Raw genomic sequence first — 19189 nt, 5'->3', positions numbered from 1 at the left:
TGAAGGTGTTGACCCAGTGTTCAGCAGCCATGAAAAAGGCAAATTCCATGCTAGGGATCCTTAGGAAAGGAATTGAAAATAAAATAAAATAATTGACATCATAATGCCATATGAATCAGTGGTGCAGCCTCATTTGGAATGCTGTGCCTCACCAGTTGAGAAAGATTCAGAAAAGGGAAACCAAAATGATGGTGGGGATGGAGCAACTATGTTTTGAAGACTGCAGTTACCACCATCCCTGACCACTGGTCCTGCTGGCTAGGGAAGATGGGAGTTGTAGTCCCAAAGCAGCTAGAGACCCGTTTGGGAAACACTGATCTAGAGGTTCCCACAAATGGAAACCATTTTCCTCATGGGTGAAAATCTGTCCAGGAATTGAACCTGGGATATTTAGCTTGCAGGCAGCAACACTACAGCCCTTTCCATTTGTCATGGGTGCCTCTGCTCTTTCAGCTTTAAAAATAGAAACCTCAAGGGAAGGGGAACCTGTGTTGTGCATTGCAGGGAAAATGAGCAGGGCCTACAGCTTGGGGTTCCCCTCTGCAAAATCCTGTGTGTTTCCTAAATGTTGCAAGGTTTTCCTTCAGCCACCAAGGGGCAGTGTAAGCCTTTCCCCCACACTGTTGTCCAAATGCTGTCTCTCCTTAATCCAGGAGTAGCTAAACTGCCCTTCTCTAGCTTTGCCAGAGTTGGACCATCAACTAAAAAAGGCACCCCGGATTAATTTGGCAGGACCATCTTTAACAAAAAATTTGTTTTATTTTTAATATTAAAGAGGGTAAAGGGGACCCCTTACAATTAAGTCCAGTCGTGAACGACTCGGGTTGCAGTGCTCATCTCGCTTTACAGGCCGAGGGAACTGGCGTTTGTCTGCTTCTGCAGACAGTTTTCCCAGGTCACGTGGCCAGCATGACTAAGCCACTTCTGGCGAAACCAGAGCAGTGCACGGAAACTCTTGTTTACCTTCCTGCTGGAGCGGTATCTATCTACTTGCACTGCGTGCTTTCGAACTGCTAGGTTGGCAGGAGCTGGGACAGAGCAATGGGAGCTCACCCCGTCACGGGGATTTGAACCGCTGACCTTTCGATTGGCAAGCCCAAGCGGCTCAGTGGTTTAACCCACAGTCTAAATACAGCGCAGAAGACAGACACCATAATAAAGCAGGCCTTCCCCATCATGCTTGCACAGGAGGGAAGGCATTTTCTAGGACAGTGTGTGTTGCAAAATGTACATGCAAAAGCTCAAGACCTGCCAACACTTTTAGGCTTATGGGCACATTTGGATTTTCCAGGGAGTGCCATGAGTGCCACCTCCAATGGTCCATTCTCCCTGCTTCCTGGATCAGCCCGTTCCTAAGACATAGAAGGAAAGAGTGCACCACACACACTCCTTATATTTCCCAGTCATCTGGGTGAAGGTTAGACAATAGAATTAATCTGAGCCTTGAAAAGTACATAGAGCTGAAAGAGGAAGTGGGAACGAATGTTGCTTTTCCGACTTCCTCCTTCAGCTCTATGTACTTTCCATGGGAGCTTCCCCACCTCTTGACTAAGGGGGGTACTGGGAGGGGGAGAGGGCAGAGGCACCCCAAGCATCAGGGGAAGACCTCAAAGTTATCCTTGCGCACACGGGTGCCACGTTGGAAATCCCTGCATTATCTGAAGCCCAAGAAGCTTGCGTTCCCTTCAAAATTGTATATTTATGCAGATTTAATGGATGCTCAGTGGATTAAGTAGCTCACACTTCTTTCATTGGGCCACGGTCTTATTTGTAATCATGGGCGACATTAAGATTGCATGCTTTTTTTGGTTTTGTTTTGAAAAGGTGAAGCAAGTTCATGGAATCGTTAAAAACTAGAAATGGCATTAGACGTTTATCTAGCCCAACTACCTACTCTGAGCAGGATCTATAATTTACTCATTACATTACATTACATTACATTACATTACATTTATACCCCACCTGTCCTTCACAGAGCTCAAGGCGGCATACACGATTTCCCTCCCCCATCCCATTTTAATCCTCACAACAACCCTGTGAGGTAGGTTAGGCTGAAAGTGATAACTCTCCAGGCTCTGCTCAGATGCCCTCAGCAAAGGAGAGAGCCTGCCATCTTCCTGGGCAGCCCGCTCTGTTCCACTGCTGCACACCTCTTTCCATTACAAAGTTTCTCCTAATCTTTAGTCCAAAACAGCTTCCCTGCAATTTCCACCCATTGCTCCCAGTTCTGCCTTCTGGAGAGGCAAACAACAGGAAGTCTGTTCCATCTTCTGTACAACACGGACTTGCTGAAGACTATTGTGTCTCCCCTTCTCTTTTCCACCCAACAACTTCCACCATTCTACATAGGATTTGTAAAGCACTCGTTTTTATTGTCCTTCTAACAACAGAAACAATGAGCAAGGCAAACAAGAATCATGTGCATAGGGTTTTAGCTAGTGTTAGTGTAGCTTAGATCCATTCATTCCAATGGGTCTGATCTGAGAACTTAGTTGGATACACCTATGGTTTTCTCTCTCTCCTAAAGTCTCTGCCAATAAGCCTATAAATTCCAAAATCCGAATAACGAAGGGATACTGATTCAATCTGCACTTTCCCTACAACTTACTCTGCTTCCTTTATTCCTTTTGCAAAGAATTTGTGGTGGCCTAGAAGTTGACAGAGGAACACTTTATTTTCTGGAACAAATCTTTTCACAGACAGCCTACTTCTGAATACCAGATTCTGGGGGTCTAGGTGGTTGAAGCCTTTATGTCCTGGTCTAGGATGGAGTGTCCCAGTGGTTCTTATGTTCTTAGGAGCAAAATGTCTTCTGAGCTTAAAAGTATATATATATTTAAGCATGCATTATGGGGGAGACCACCTCTGTGCCTCTGCAGTGCTGAATTCTGTAAACATACCCAGGCATATCATAGTTCCAAAATATAAATACCTAGCCCTAAAATTGGGAAGGATCTCTGTTCCATCCCCCTCTCTGTTTGCCCTTCCTTATTTTATGCACCACATCGGGGTCTTCGTGCCCCCTGCTCAATGGACCGGCGCCACCTAGGAGTTGCTCCCTTCTCCCTCTAGCGTCGCCGACCCCCACGACACTGCAGCAGCATCCGGAAGGTGGTCCGGAACGACTTATTGCAGAGGGCATAGCACATGGGGTTGATGGTGCTGTTGACATAGCAAAGCCAGTACCCCAGTTTCCAAAGGCCTTTGGGGATGCATCCCTGGCAGAAAGTCGACACCAGCACCATGATGTTGTAGGGAGTCCAGGTGACGATGAAGGCCAAAAGGATGGCGCTGAGCGTCCGGGCTGCTTTCTTCTCCTTCATCAGAGAGAGTGTTTTCCTTTTGGAGACACGATTCTTCCTCCTCTTCCTCCTGAAGGCTTGGCTCTTGGCCGCTGCTGGAGTCTTCTCCATCAGGGGTGGCATTGCTGCTTTCTTGAGCTTGTTCTCCATGACCGGAGGTTGCCTTGGGATCCCGACGAGGACCTTTCCGCCCGCCCAGTTCCTACCGGACGCTGCCTTGGGATCTCGGCACTGACCTGGCTGCGGTGGCTGCAGGACAGTGTTGATCATGGGCAGGCGGATGACTGCTGAGCAGATGGTGTGGACTTCGAAGGGCTGTTCCTCGCCCTCGGATGACGTCAAGGAGTCGGCAGAGGCCTCCTCCACTTCCTCGTCCTCCGTGTTGTTCCAGCTGCCATTGCTGCTTTGGTCTATGAACAGGCCCTCAGCCCTCTGCCCAGCAGGAAAGCAGCATGTCTGCAGAGGAAGGACAACCACAGCAGAGGAAGCTGCGACAGAGTGGGATGGCTCCGAGCTGCTACTGCTGCTGCCCCTGCTGCCACTGTTTGGGGGTATTCTGGAGGCAGCTTGGGCTTTGTTCCCAAACTCTGAGCCCTGTAGTCCAGACAGTTCCTTGGCTCTCTTCTGGATCTCCTGGAAGATCTTCCAGTAGAGAGCCACCATTATGATGACGGGGAGGTAGAAGGCCGCAATGGCCGTTCCGAAGGTGATGATTGGCACAGAGAAGAACTGGATGTAGCAGTCATCCTCAGGGACTGTCCGCTTGCCGACAAAGTTCTGCCAGAACAAGATGGCGGGTGCCCATAGGATAATGGAGATCAGCCAAGCCAAGCCTATCATAACAGCGGCCCTCTTGGGTGTCCGCTTGGCTCTGTAGGTGAGCGGGCGGGTGATGGAGAAGTAGCGGTCAAAGCTGATGACCAACAGGTTCATGACAGATGCGTTGCTGGCAACGTAGTCCAGGGCCAGCCACAAATCGCAGGCCACACTGCCCATCGCCCACCGCCCCATGACAATGTAGGTGGTGTACAGGTTCATGGAGATGGCTCCAATGATGAGGTCGGCGCCAGCTAAGCTGAGCAAGAAGTAATTGTTGACGGTCTTCAGCTCCCGGTTGACCTTGAAAGAGATCATCACCAGAAGGTTCCCCACCACAGTGACAAAGGAGATGATCCCCGTCGTTAAAATGATCAAGACCACCTCCCAAAGAGAGTGCCCACCTTCTGATGAAGGCCTGGTGGGTTCCAGGGTGTCGTTTGGAGCTAGTGGGTTGCTTGAGATGTTCATGGTGTCACCGTGAAGTCTCTCCTGGTCACCATCTAGAAAAGGGTTCCAGGAAGACAGCCACATGGGTATGTGGAACAAGGTCCTTTTTTACTTCTGACGGCCACCTCAGATTAAAAGGAAGTGCCAGTTGCAGACTTTCCTTCAGCCCAAGGACTTCACCTGGAAGGAGAGGAATGGAGACAGAAGTCAGTAACATAGCCTGATGCCTGCAAATCCTACATTGGTGGTCCCAGATAGATCCCCGCTCCAACTCTGAGCCTTAAAAAAAAAATTAAGTCTCTAGTCCTCTTAGAAAAACAGTTGCGAAGCAAAATGTGCAGGTATCCTCATAAGTGAAATCTGTGAAATGAGACAACCTGCCTGTTCCACTTGTCAGACATTTTAGCCAATGAGTGAAGTCAGAGCTATGCTTGATGCACTTCCTGTTTGGACCCCAGGCAATATAAATCCCCAATCTCCTAAAGAGCTCCTGTTTCAACTTCCTCCTTCAATGCACTTTTCTGGCTTCTGTCTTATTTTCTAAGTGGAAGCTCAACGGGTTAAGCCTTTTCTCATACAATTATGGGAAAAGCTTCACTGTGGTAGCTCAATCAGTAGAGCATGAGGCTCTTGACCTGGGGGGGGGGAAGCACATTTTTCAGGGGGAAATCACATCGCAAGCAGCACCTGAGCATAGCAGAGAAATCTCCACTTGTGATTACAAGCAACTGGCACACTGCCTCCAATAACAGAGGTAGTGTATAGCCATTGTGGCTAACAGCCATTCATTCTGTTTGGCTTGTGGGAAGATTACATGACATGGATCATTCATCTTGATTTGCTTGCAGGGCATTTACACATCTTACCAATCATTCGCTCATCCATCCATCCATCCATCCATCCATCCATCCATCCATCTCCCCATCACATTTCCAACTGCAAAAAGTCTGGTGTGTGGGTGTGTGTTTGTGTTTTAAGTGGGTTTGTTGCATCAAAGCACTTAAATGTACTTGAATTGTACAAACCTTAAATTCCTCCTGCAAAACATTTATTAATTGTTACTTTCATAACAGTAAAAAGGCAACATTACAATATCTAAGAATAAAACCTGCAAGAAGCATCCACTGTTAAATGCCGATGAGCTAAAAAGGAGAAAATTCATATTGCAAATTCATATTGCGTTGAAAAGGGTGCCATTCCAGACCCTCCAAATGCCCCTATTTTCCAGGAACAGTCCCGGATTTACAGAAGCTGTCCTGGTTTCTGATTTGATCCTGGAATGTCCCACTTTTCCTTAGGGCATCCCTATTTTCATCAGGTAAATGTTGGAGAGTATGGAGTTATTGGACCCCTGAACCAAGGAGATAAGTAACTATACATCTGAAGCACCCCCAACCTTTAGAAGACATCTGAAGCAACCCAGTCAGATGGGTGGGGTATAAATAATAAAATTGTTGTTGTTGAATAGGATGTCCCTATTTTCATCAGAGAAATGTTGGAGGGTGTGCCATTCTCAGAAGGCATCTGAAGGAAGAAAGAGATGGTTTCTGCCAAATCGTCTACTGGCAGTGAGTTCCACAGGGCAAGGCTCACCCCCCTAAGGCTCTGGACCCTTGCAAAGGTGAGCTGAACCTCAGGGGTATGGGGAAACCCCTAGAAATGCCCCAACTGAGGATCTCAAGGCTCGTGGCGGAGCATAAGGAATCAGGAAGGATTTTAAAGGTCTTTTGAGCCCCAGTTGTTTAGGCTTTGTGAATTAACCCAAGTACCTTGACCCAGTAGCAAATGGTGACTGTCTGCAGGTGATCTAAGAAAATAAATCTAGCATACCTGAAGGTCTGCCATATGGGAGAAACAGCTGCTTTGGTCTACAGTGTCCTCAACTCAACCTTCTGCCCCTCCCTGGGCAGCTTGGAAGGTCTTTCTTCTCCTTCCTTTCTCCTTTCTCTTTCTCTCCCTCCTGCCCACCAAGGGGCAGCTGAAGGTGACGGCGCCAGTGGGGGGGTTTCTCAAGCAGAAAGAGCCGGCCGTTGTTCCTTTCAAAACTGCTCCTTGTGGGGCTTCCCCCACTTCTTCTCTGTCTTCCCCTTGTGTCAATATTCCATAGTCACGAGTTCAAACAGAACCGCCTGGCACCACAGAGGCACCTTGGGAGAGAAGGAAGCTGAGGCCTGATTAAAATAGGGAGGCTTGTGGCTCAGGGGCAGGACCTGCTGGGTATGCAGGAGGTTCCAAGTTCAAGTTAAAAAAGAACTCGGGTAAGTGATAGAACAGGGGACGCGGGTGGCGCTGTGGGTTAAACCACAGAGCCTAGGACTTGCCGATCAGAAGGTCAGCGGTTCGAATCCCCGTGACGGGATGAGCTCCCGTTGCTCGGTCCCTGCTCCTGCCAACCTAGCAGTTCGAAAGCATGTCAAAGTACATTAGATAAATAGGTACCACTCTGGCGGGAAGGTAAATGGCGTTTCCGTGTGCGGCTCTGGTTTGCCAGAAGTGGCTTGTTCATGCTGGCCACATGACCCGGAAGCTATACGCCGTCTCCCTTGGCCAGTAAAGCGAGATGAGCACCACAACCCCAGAGTTGGCCACGACTGGACCTAATGGTCCGGGGTCCCTTTACCTTTTTAAGTGATAGAACAGACTCTTCAGCCATTGAGATCTTGGTGGAACTGCTGCCATGCAATGGAACAGGAACAGGAAACCCTCAAGAATGGGGGGGGGCAGCCCTCCAACCCTCTCCATCTGGTCCTAAGGATTCTCTCCAGGCTGCAGTCTCACTGGTCTTGCTTTGAACCCCCAGTTTCTGTGCCTGGCTGGAATGTGCCCCTAAAGTCTGATAATGCTTCTTGCTAGCATGGATGGAAGATGGAGAGAGGGGTGCAAGTGTGTGGAAACTAGCTTACTGCACAGAGGTAAAATGCAGATGTACTGCTCCACCCAGTTTTGCTTTGACACCTCGCACCCACCCTGCTGTGGTCCTAATCTGGATTACCCCAAGCATGCAGTGGAAGGTGTTGTTGTTGTTACATTTTTATTCCCTCTTTCCTCCAAGGAGCTCAAGGTGGTGTACATGTTATCCTTGTGAGGAAGGTTAGATGGAGAGAGAGGCAGTGACTGGCCCACAGTCACCCAGGCAGCAGGGTTACATGCCACTCCAATCTCCAAGCGGTGTGAAATCCCAGGGGCTCACTTGGGTTTGTCCCTTCCTCTCCAGGGTTTCCCCCATGCAATCTGAGACAGCGCCTGTGCGAAGCTAATTCCTCCTCTGCTCTCTTCATACCTTTCCTGGTTCTGGGAGACCAGCAGGGATGGGAGCCCGTCACAGCAGGAGGGAGAGACACCCGTGACTCATCCCTGCCTCTTGGCCTCTCTCCTTGCTCTCGCCTGCTTCAGTTTCTGCTTCTGTTTCTTCTTCAGCTTCAGGCTCCTCCCTCTTCTCCCTCTGACCTCCCCTTGCCGCCCCACCACCACTCCCCAGGCCCTGAGCCGCCTTCTCTTGGGGGTTGCCCAGCTGGTTCCCTTCCCACCATTCCACTGCACCCAAGCAGTCCGTGAGACATCCACATTTTTGCCATTTCCCCCAGTATATAACACACCGTTCTATGTTACCTTCACCAATGCATGCATTTCTGTGCCCATTGCTCTCCACTACAGTGGTACCTTGGGTTACATACGGTTCAGGTTACATACGCTTCAGGTTACAGACTCAGCTAACCCAGAAATAGTGCTTCAGGTTAAGAACTTTGCTTCAGGATGAGAACAGAAATCGTGCTCTGGCGGCACGGCGGCAGCAGGAGGCCCCATTAGCTAAAGTGGTGCTTCAGGTTAAGAACAGTTTCAGGTTAAGAGCGGACCTCTGGAACGAATTAAGTACTTAACCCGAGATACCACTGTACATGCATTTTTGGTACACATTTTTTGTTTGCAGAACTGCACCACTAAATTTGAAGCAGTGCTGTCTTTGAAGGATTGCATGCCTTGTTTTGGGAAGGGCAAAGCAGGGAGGCTTCCTTTTCAACATGAACCAGACTGAAATCCACCCCCCCTTGCCCCCAATTCTCTAGACCCAGGTGCCAGGCTTATGGCACCAGCCTGCTCCATCCTCGTATTTTTGGGCCGTGATTTCTCTTGCCTGTTCCAAATGGTTTCGAAACCTCTACCAAGGCAGGGAGGAGAGGGGCTTGCCAAGTGAGGAGGCCAGGTGCACGTGTCTTGCGGATCGGGCCAAGAGCGGAGCGTGGTCGAGAACGCTGCCTCTCTTAGGCATCCGTCCGTTGGCGGAAAATATTTACATTAGCTTTTGATGAATGGAGCTCTGGATGTCATCATGGAGGTGCTGATGGGGAAAGAGCTGCTCTTGCCACCCTCCTCCTCGGTCTGTACATCTTTGGGCGGCGAGGCTCGAGAGCGCTAAGCCATCTGGAATATCCTGTGCCTATGTAGGTGCTCCAAGCCAGAGGAGGCCTGCCTTCTATTTGTCAACAAGAGGCAATCTCTCGGGTGCCAGAATTGGGAGACGGAGGAAGTTGACCCAGGGAGAGGGGTAAAACATCAGTGTGTTCTCCTGTCCAAACATTAGTTCTCTGGGACATTACAAGGACAAAATTAACCCTGACAAATAGGATCGAAGCTCCAGGAAGTTTGGGAATTGTAGTACGACACAGGCAGCGGAAACCTGCCCTAAGCTGTGACTGCTGTTGCAACTGGGAAAAGGAAACAGAAGGGCTGGAGAAGGGAAGACAGAGTTGAAAGGAGAATCAGGGGGCCTTCCTGACTTGCCCAGCCAGGGGCATAGCGTGGGTTGCTGGTGCCCAGGGCGGGGCAAGTGTTGTGCCCTTGTGATGAATTGGGCAGCAGCTCGTCCCCTTTCTGGCCATTGTCTAATTAAGGGAGTATCTCCTTGCAAACTGGCCCCAGCCTGGGAGTACAGTGGTACCTCGGGTTAAGTACTTAAATCGTTCCGGAGGTCCGTTCTTAACCTGAAACTGTTCTTAACCTGAAGCACCACTTTAGCTAATGGGGCCTCCCGCTGCTGCCTCACTGCCGGAGCACGATTTCTGTTCTCATCCTGAAGCAAAGTTCTTAACCTGAAGCACTATTTCTGGGTTAGCTGAGTCTGTAACCTGAAGCATATGTAACCTGAAGCGTATGTAACCTAAGGTACCATTGTAGAGATAATGCAGAGAAACACAGAGCCAGGAACATTTTTGTCCCCATCTTCCTGAGTTCTACATGATGGGCTCATCCACACTTGTCCCACAGTTTCTAGGCATGGGTACAAGACGTTTTTCTTTTGCCCCGTGGCTCTCCCTCTGGGAAAGCCACTGTTTTTGTTTGTTTGATTGTTTTTAATTTAGTTTTTATTAAAGACTTTTTTGTGATACAAAGCAAACAAGGAAAAGTACATGTAGCGTCTCCACTTTCAGTTCATAGAATCTTTTTTCACAGTTCATTTACATTCGGTGTGAGACACTGGACTCAGCTATACAGCTGCAAATAAAACGTTTTAAGATTGTTCTAAAGTGCATTATACAAATGTGACACTAGATGGCGATGGTGAGCTATGGCAAATTCAATATATATTTCAAAACTTTTTTTAAAAAAGCATTTTCACAAGGTTTTTTATAAGTGTCTAGATTCTGCCACTATTGTCATAGACTTTTTGGGAGGGAAGGGGGGAGAGAGAGAGAGAAAGGGAGAGGGAGGGTGTTGTGGGGGGTGTTGATGACATTTTCATTCTATTGCATAGTGTTTGTGGCAGGGTTTTTGTGTCTACCACCCAGAGTGGCTGGGGAAACCCAGTCAGGTGGACAGGGTATAAATAATAAAGTTCTTCTCATCATTATTATTGCTGAATCGGAACGATGCCAATCCGTAACAAACCTGATTTGTTATGGATTCAGAGGTAAACAATGGGCTTTCCTGGGGAAAGCAGTGGGACAAAAGGAAAAACCTCTCAGACCCATGCCTAGGAATCATGGATGAGCCTTGGGACTAAAGAACCAGCGGCGTAGCTAGCCACTCGGGTGCCCGGTGTGGCGAACACATCCTGCAGCTGGGGGTGGGGTGCGCTGCATGGAGTCTCTCTGCCGCCTCCCCCTCAGCTGTAGGGCAGCTGAGAGAGAGGCGGTGGGCAAACACAAGCTCCATGATGCCATTTCAGGCAGCACAGAGCCTGCGGGCGCCCAAGCCACCATGTCACTCCCAGGAGAGACGCGTGGCTCGGGCATGCTGTAGGCCCCGCGGTAAGTGCCAGCCCCCACGGTGTGACGCCCAGTGCCAGCTGCATTTTGTTGCGTTTCTTGACTGAACTAAAAAGTTGCATGAGCCCAGTTTTTAATTTTTATTATTTTGTTATTTTTAAAAACTTACATTTTTGTCCTTTTGTCACACCCCCCTCAGTGATGACACCTGGGGCAGCCCGCACCCACCACACCCCCTTCCTCCGCCACTGTAGAGAACAAGAAGCTGAGAGGGAGTGCTATCCCCGGGATGGGTTGTAAGTTCAAAAGCAGGCTGGTAGGTAGCTGGGTGGGGGTTGGCTAAGGGTAGAGGGAGGTTTGTTCGGCAGCGAGCGCCCCTTTTGCCCTAATACAACAGCCTCAACTGGTGTGTGACTCACAATATCGGCGTGCATTTGTGGGAACGTTTCACGTCTCACTTTCTTGAACCCTCTGGAATCTGCCAAAGCGTGTTCTTACTCACACTGTGTTTATGGAATAAAATCGCAGAGTGACACCTCTGCGCTGCCTGCCTTCCTCTCTTTCTCTGCCGCTGCTGTAAGTCAGCGTGCTGTTCTATTTTGGGGTTTGGTGCACGGAAAGGGCGGTGCATTGCATGGATGCTCATGGGAGAGCGGGGAATGTGGCACCCGATTGGCTGCGGCCAGAGGTGGTGGCATTCCACAGCTCCACGGGCAGGGCGCTAATCATTACTTTCAGCGTCACAAAGGTTCGTAATGTACATCGAAGCTGTGTGAAGTATTTCTCCAGTACAGTTCCAACAGTTGCTATTTTCAGGTGCAATTCAGTCACAAATTCCAGTTAGTGCAGGTTGTGCAATGATTCAAGTTGGTTTGGAGGTCTTGCGCAACACACCAGCATGCCCATTTCTCTGGTGAAAATCGGGACATCCTAAGGAAAACATTCTGGAATCAAATCAGAAACCAGGATGGCTTCTGTAAATTCGGGACTGTTGCTGGAAAATAGGGAGGGTCTGAGCTATCTCCCATTGGACATTTTGTGATAAGGGGAATGTATACCCTCCAACGTTTCTCTGATGAAAATAGGGATGTCCTATTCAGTGATGATGATGCTCCACACAGCCACTGTGGGTAGTTTCCAACATATATAAAAACATAATAAAACAGTAAACTTTTTTTAAAAATTCCCTATATAGGACTACCATCAGATGTCTTATATAGGTTGTATAGTTACTTATCTCCTTGGCTCAGGGGTTGCGTAACTCCATACCCTCCAACATTTATCTGATGAAAATAGGATTGCTCTAAGGAAAATGGGGACATTCCAGGATCAACTCAGAAACCGGGACACTTGGAAGGTCTGGAATGGCACTGTTTTCAACTTAGGCCTCCTTTGCAATGTGAATTTTCTTTTTTTAGCTCATCGGCATTTAACAATGCTTCTGTGGATGCTTCTCACTGGTTTTATTCTTAGATATTGTAATGCTGCCTTGAAATTGAAATTAAATTGAAATTGAAAGTAAAAATTAAGAAATGTTTTGCGGGAGGAATTTAAGGTTTCTACAATTAAAGTACACCAAAGCGTCAGGAATACACATGGGAAAGTGTGGGATAAACGATGACTTGATGCAGCCTCACCTGACCTCTCTGCAAAAATGCTCAGTAAATAGCTGATGACGTGTAGCCACCCCACAGGCGTTGCCTGCAAACAAATTAGGAGGAATGCTCAATAAACAGGTCGCCTGACGTGGCCTGCGTTTGAGCACGAGCAGAGAGGCCTTGCTGTAAAAGAGGAGTGGATAAACTTTGTCTGTCTTTATTTTTGCAGGTGGATGACATAAATTGCTCCCTCCAGCACCAAGTAACAAAAACCTCCATGTTGAGACAGAGTGTGGTGTAGTGGTTAGAGGGTTGGACTATGAGCTGGGAGACTCAGATTCAAACATCTGCTCTGCCATGAAGCTCACTAGGTCAAAGCACCTGTCTCACAGCTTCACCTTAGTTGTAAGGATTAATGGGGAGTGGGGGGGGGGAAGAATAATCTCTGCCATATTGAGCTCCTTGGGGGAATGGTGGGATGCAAATCAACCCTTAAAAAGGTAAAGGTAAAGGACCCCTGACAGTTAAGTCCAGTCACAGACGACTCTGGGGTTGCGGTGCTCATTTCGCTTTACAGGCCGAAGGAGCCGGCGTTTGTCCGCTCTGCAGACAGTTTTTCCAGGTCATGTGGCCAGCAGGACTAAGCCGCTTCTGGCGCAACAGGACATTGACACCAGAGCAGCGCACGGAAACGCCGTTTACCTTCTTGCCAGAGCAGTACCTATTTATCTACTTGCACTTTGGGGTGCGCTTTCGAACTGCTAAGTTGGCAGGAGCAACAGGAGCTCACCCTGTTGTGGGGATTCAAACCACCAACCTTCTGATCGGCAAACCCAAGAGGCTCAGTGGTTTAGACCACAGCGCCACCCGCATCCCTTAGCGTGACCTTAACTCCTGTTCTGTTCTTGCAGTGGATGAATGAACTTGAACGGTTTGTTTGCGTTTTGTAATTTTGACTATAGTATTAATAAACATGATCTCTTCTGTGCACATTGATGTTCAAAGGTTGTTGCTGTCTCAGCCTGACCTACCTTGCAGGGTCATTGTGAGGGTAGGATGTAAAGGAAGAGAACCATGTCTGCCACCTTGGAGGAAAGGTGGGCTTATCAAGTACAAATGTCCAGTTTCATAGCCAGCATCTGACTTTCCAAAAGCACCAGCCTGGCTGCAGTTAGAAACGAGTGGCGGTGCAGATAGACCTAGGATCTGATGCATTACATAATGGTGTCTTTTATATCTGCAGACGCATCCATTCTCAATTGATGCCCAGAGTCGGGGACCGTCTGCCTGCTTACCCTTATTTAATTTCTCTCCTTCTAAAAGCCTTAATTTGAAACAGAAGGCAGTTGTTTACAACCTTGCCAGGGGTCCAGCAAGGCCCCTGAAGGGAATCTAACACAGGGACATAAGGAGAGCCTGGCTGCCTCTGCTGGACCACACCAAAGGCCCGTCTAGTTCAGCATCCTTTCCTCACAGTGGCCAGGCAGACGCTCCGACGGGAAGCTGGGAAGCAAAGCCAGTGGTCAAGGGTAGGGTAGGAGCAATGACAAACCTAGAGAGCATCTTAAAAAATAGAGACATCACCTTGCCAACAAAGGTCTGTAAATTAAAAGCTATGGTTTTCCCAGTAGTGATGTATGGAAGTGAAAGCTGGACCATAAAGAAGGCTGATTGCCAAAGAATTGATGCTTTTGAATTATGGTGCTGGAGGAGACTCTGGAGAGTCCCATGGACTACAAGAAGATCAAACCTCCCCATTCTTAAGGAAATCAGCCCTGAGTGCTCACTGGAAGGACAGATCCTGAAGCTGAGGCTCCAATACTTTGGCCACCTCATGAGAAGAGAAGACTCCCTGGGAAAGACCCTGATGTTGGGAAAGATTGAGGGCACAGGGAGAAGGGGACGACAGAGGACAAGATGGTTGGAAGTTCTCGAAGCTACCAGCATGAATTTGACCGAATTGCGGGAGGCAGTGGAAGACAGGAATGCCTGGCATGCTCTGGTCCAGGGGGTCACGAAGAGTCGGACACGACTAAATGACTAAACAACAACAACAAGGGTAGGAGTGCCATATTTCTAGAAGGAAAATTCAGGACACAAAAGTTGTTAAGCTTTTTTTTGGGGGGAATGAAAAATCGCACTAAAATGCTGATGGAATTTCACGAAGACTTAAAAACAAAAGATCAGAAACCGATGTAAAAAAAGTGGAGAAGTGAAATTAAGGCTGGAAAATTGAGAACCAGGAAAATCAGATTCACCTGTCCCTTGTGTGGGGTGGGGTGTCTTGACTTTTCCCACCTATTTTGCTGTGGGAAAGAGAAACCAGATCTTCCAAAAGCTATGTGAAAAGAATAAAACGTAGCACATGTGCATTGCAACGCTTGCAGGAAACTTTTGAGGCTGCCTTCGCTGGCAGGTGGTTAATGTTACTGCTGGGGGCGGGGGGCGGACTGGGGAAGTGAGCCCCCACTCAGCTCTCTCCAGAGAAGTGGAACATTTGTCTCATATCTTCCCCATATAAGCTCTCCCCGTCGGCTTAAGCCACGTGCTTGCAATTCCACAGAACTTGTGAGAGCTTCTAAACACTGAAGTGTTTGGAACTTTTCATTCGAGCGCGCAGGATTGAGCCCCTGAACCTCTTTCCAGTGCCATGGCTTGGCCCAGAAAGACATTTGATTTGACTGATTATCTGTACGCTGCTCCCCCAACAATGACAATTGACGCAGCTCCGGATAATTACAAAGCACTGAAAATGAGCAAGCAACATTTCTATCAGAGTAACTGTACTGAGCACAATAGCACAGAATTAAAGCCATGCAGTGGTCTAAACCACTGAGTCTCTTGGGCTTGCCAATCGGAAGGTCGGTGGTTCGAATCCCTGTGACGGGGTGAGCTCCTGTTGCTCAGTCCCTGCTCCTGCCAACCTAGGAGTTCGAAAACATGCCAGTGCAAGTAGATTAATAGGTACCACTCCGGCGGGAAGGTAAACGGCGTTTTCCGTGCGCTGCTCTGGTTCACCAGAAGCGGCTTAGTCATGACCTGGCCACATGACCCGGAAAAACTGTCTGCGGACAAACGTCGGCTCCCTTGGCCAGTAAAGCGAGATGAGCGCTGCAACCCCAGAGTCGTTTGCGACTGGACTTAACTGTCAGGGGTCCTTTACCTTTACCTTTTAAAGTGTTTCAGTTAACATGGAATGTTTCTTGGGGTGGTATATGGGGACAAATTGTTATATGCATTTTCAGAAAACGAAAACTCACCGCTCCCTGGCAAGCAGCAGCACATAGTTACAGAAAGTAATGGTGACAGTGCCTCTGAGCATACAGTCACCTTGCTTTGGGGAGAGGGAGGATCCCATGCTTCTCTGTTCTGACAATCCTTTACATTATAATTACACTTTTCCTTCTTGGACCGCAAGGGGGCGTACATGGTTCTCTTCCCCTCTCCCAATTTTAGCCTCACAACAGCCCTGAGAGGTAGGCTTGGGTTGAGAGATACTGGCGGTTCCAAGGTCCCCAGCGGTCTTCCATGTCTCAGGCCAGGGATGCTGAGTTGTGCCCAACATTGGAGGGGCCCATTGTGCATGCATGACGTCACACGTACGATGTCCCCCAACCCTTCTTGAGCAGGGGCAATGGGTCCCTTAATCTGGAAAAGGTGAGGTACACATAAAACAGTCCTCTTGGTACTAATTCTGGGTTCTCTGTTCAAATGAGAACAGCACTGCTTTCTCATTCCAAGCAAAACCAATTTGCTTGGAAGTAAATCCTTCTGAAATGAATTGGAAATGCTTCTGAGTGAGCACGATTAACAGACAGGCCTTCTCTTGCCCGTGGTTCCTCATTGTAGCCCACAACTGTTTCTCTTCTGCCATCTGACCCACGCTTGCGATGCAAACCATCTCCTTCCAACCTCCAAGGGCACAGGATGGGCAGGAAGCATTTCTGTGTGTCTGTTGAGGAAATGCTTTCTGCTGTTAAACGGCAAGCAAAATTCTTTCCCACAATTTTTCATTTGATGGGTGAATGTCTCAGTTTTGGTTTCCCTCTACATTTCCACGGCGGTTTGTGAATGCTGTTTTTAAAGGGCTTGTGAAAATTCAATTTAGGATGAATTTCTCCTGCTATGCACATTTTTTTTTTTTTTTGGTATGCAATTTTGCCCATCATACACATTTTTCGCAAAGCAATTTCCTCTAATAGAGTGCAATTTTTCTGCATGCTAATTTTTGGCTTTACATGCATAGACACACATTTTACCCCAGCGCTTCTATCTTGGCCCGAGAACTGCATTGCCATATTCTGAGAACCGTCAAGGTTTGCTGGGTTTGAATGAGGTAGGCTTGCCTTCAAATGTGAACAGAATCAAATTTGTCTTTCATTTCTAGGTGAAATGTGTTTATTTCTAATGAGCATCTACGTAGTCTATATTAAATCTAACGCTACGTTCCAGAGAGGCAGCTGTGCTAGCCTATTCAGGCAAACAAACCCAAAAGAGCCTTGTCGCACAATAAAACTAGACTCTTTATTGTGGCTGAAAGCTTTATGCCACAGAATAACTGTGGATGTTTAGGTCTACAATCCACTGACCATCAGTGATTTGACACAGACAGATAATATCAAAAGAGCTCAGTGGGTAATGAGGCTGGTTTTTAGGCCTGAGAGTCAGTGTCCTGGGTCAATTCGCCAGGATTTGTCCCCTTACATTGAATAAAAGCATTTTCCAGGTCCAGGCATTTGTAATTTCCCATTACATTGAACAAAAGCATTTTCCAGGCAGTCAACAGTTTTGGTAGGAATCAGCCACATGCTGGCAAATTCAGGTTGCGCAATTCAGGCTGATTTGGAGCATTTGCACAACAAACTCCCCCCCCCCCCGCAACTCCCCCCCAGACTTCTTTTTATAAGGAAAACGATAGGCAATGCACAATAAATTGTGGGATAGCCGTTGCTTTGATGCTACACCATCTAACATGCCCATAAACAAATCAGAACAAGTGCTAGATAAATTGCCACGGTTGTCTTAGCCTCCCCGCAAACTTTGTGCAAACAAGACAGGATGAATGCTCATGAAAACAGATTGTCTGGAAATGGCCTCAGCTGTGCCTTAGATCGTGTTGATCTCTAAAGGCTACAAGGCAGTTGACATGAATGCCTCACTTACCTTCCTGAGCCCTGACTCAGATTCTCGGATCATAGCCCATCCAGGTGAGATGCCTGCTGGCTTCTCTGGTTCCTTTGAGACTCACTGAAGACTTGCCTGGTCTCCAGCTGAGGGCTTTTGTTCTTTCTGGGAAGTCTGGTAGTGGGAGCAAACAGCAGACTGGAAGAAGGGAAAAAAACACCCACCCAGCACTCCAATAAACCATCCTCCTCTCCTTCGCTCCCTCTGCTGGATACGAGACCAAGAGTGAGACTCCTGGCTTTGTGGGAGGATTTTAGAAGGTTGTTATGGAATTGACAAATACGAAATGGATTAGTAGCATAGGAAGTTGCCTTCGGCTGAGTCAGACCATTGGCCCATCTAGCTCCATATTGTCTGCACTGACTGGCAGCAGATCTCGTCAGGGTTTCAGGCAGAGAATCCGATCCTAACCCTATCTGGAGATGCTGGGGTTGAACCTGGGGCATCAAGCATTTAAGCTCCATCGCTGGCCTATGACACTTTCCAGCTTTTTTTTAAAAAAATCCTTACTGTAAAAAAAAGAAAGAAAGCGACAAATATACCTCTGCTTTGGTAACTGGAAGCAGAAATGCTGACTTTTGTTTAGAAGGTTGGGTGTGAGAAGGGGTGTAGCTATGGGCTTAGTGTATTTTTCTTTATTTACTTGATTTGGGGGGCAGCTGCCTCCCTGCCCCTGGCTACACCCATGGTTGCAGCTTTGCAGTTGAGCATCAGTTGGAACTGGGACGTGGATGGCGCTGTGGGTTAAACCACTGAGCCTAGGACTTGCCGATCAGAAGGTCAGCGGTTCGAATCCCTGCGACGGGTGAGCTCCCGTTGCTCAGTCCCTGCTCCTGCCCACCTAGCAGTTCGAAAGCACGTCAAACTGCAAGTAGATAAATAGGTACTGCTCTGGCGGGAAGGTAAACGGTGCTTCTGTGCGCTGCTCTGGTTCACCAGAAGCGGCTTAGTCATGCTGACCGCATGACCTGGAAGCTGTACGCCGGCTCCCTCGGCCAATGAAGCAAGATGAGCGCCGCAACCCCAGAGTCGGCCACGACTGGACCTTTACCTTTATTAGTCGGAACTGACACCGATGCTAACTTGAAGAACTAGACCTTGAAGAAATTGTGCTTGAGCTTGCTTTTCATAGAATCATAGAATTGTAGAGTTGGAAGGGACCTTGACAATCAATAATAATAATAATAATAATAATAATAATAATAATAATAATTATTAATACCCCGCCCCAATCACTCTGGGTGGCTTCCAACAGAACACTAAAATACAATCTAGTCCAACCCTGAACAATTCACAAATATGCAGCTGTCCCATACTGGGGTCGAACCTGCAACCCTGGTGTCATGAGCGCCACACTCTAACCAGCCCATTCCTTTCCCCTCAAGTGCCATGTTTATTTTTAGTTGAGAACAGTCTTAATGCTATCCCCCCCCCCCCCCCCGCGAGCCTCTCTGAGAGCCTTTGGCTAAAGGGGTTATTGATTTAAATAAATTAAATAAATATGGTTAGGCCTTAGTAGGAATCATTACAGTCAAACCTCGGTTGTCGAATGCAATCCGTTCTGGAAGACCTTTCGACTTCCGAAATGTTCGACAACCGAGGCATGGCTTCCGATTAGTTGCTAAAGCTTCTTGCA

General features: G+C 48.0%; 1 protein-coding gene across 1 annotated transcript; it reads right to left on the bottom strand.

The window, feature by feature from the left end:
* Nucleotides 1–2162: 2162 nt before the first annotated feature.
* CHRM1 (cholinergic receptor muscarinic 1) lies at nt 2163–17629 on the bottom strand. Its single transcript, XM_083717951.1, has 2 exons — nt 17533–17629; nt 2163–4748 (listed from the first exon to the last, which is right to left on the bottom strand). The coding sequence occupies exon 2, from the start codon at nt 4650–4652 to the stop codon at nt 3069–3071; it is 1584 nt and encodes a 527-aa protein (XP_083574077.1). The 5' UTR covers nt 4653–4748; nt 17533–17629; the 3' UTR covers nt 2163–3068.
* Between the last annotated feature and the right edge of the window lie 1560 nt (nt 17630–19189).

This window comes from Podarcis gaigeae (genome assembly GCF_964106915.1).
Source record: "Podarcis gaigeae genome assembly, chromosome: 16".
Lineage (NCBI taxonomy): Eukaryota > Metazoa > Chordata > Lepidosauria > Squamata > Lacertidae > Podarcis > Podarcis gaigeae.
This window is presented reverse-complemented; position numbering and strand designations above follow the sequence as displayed.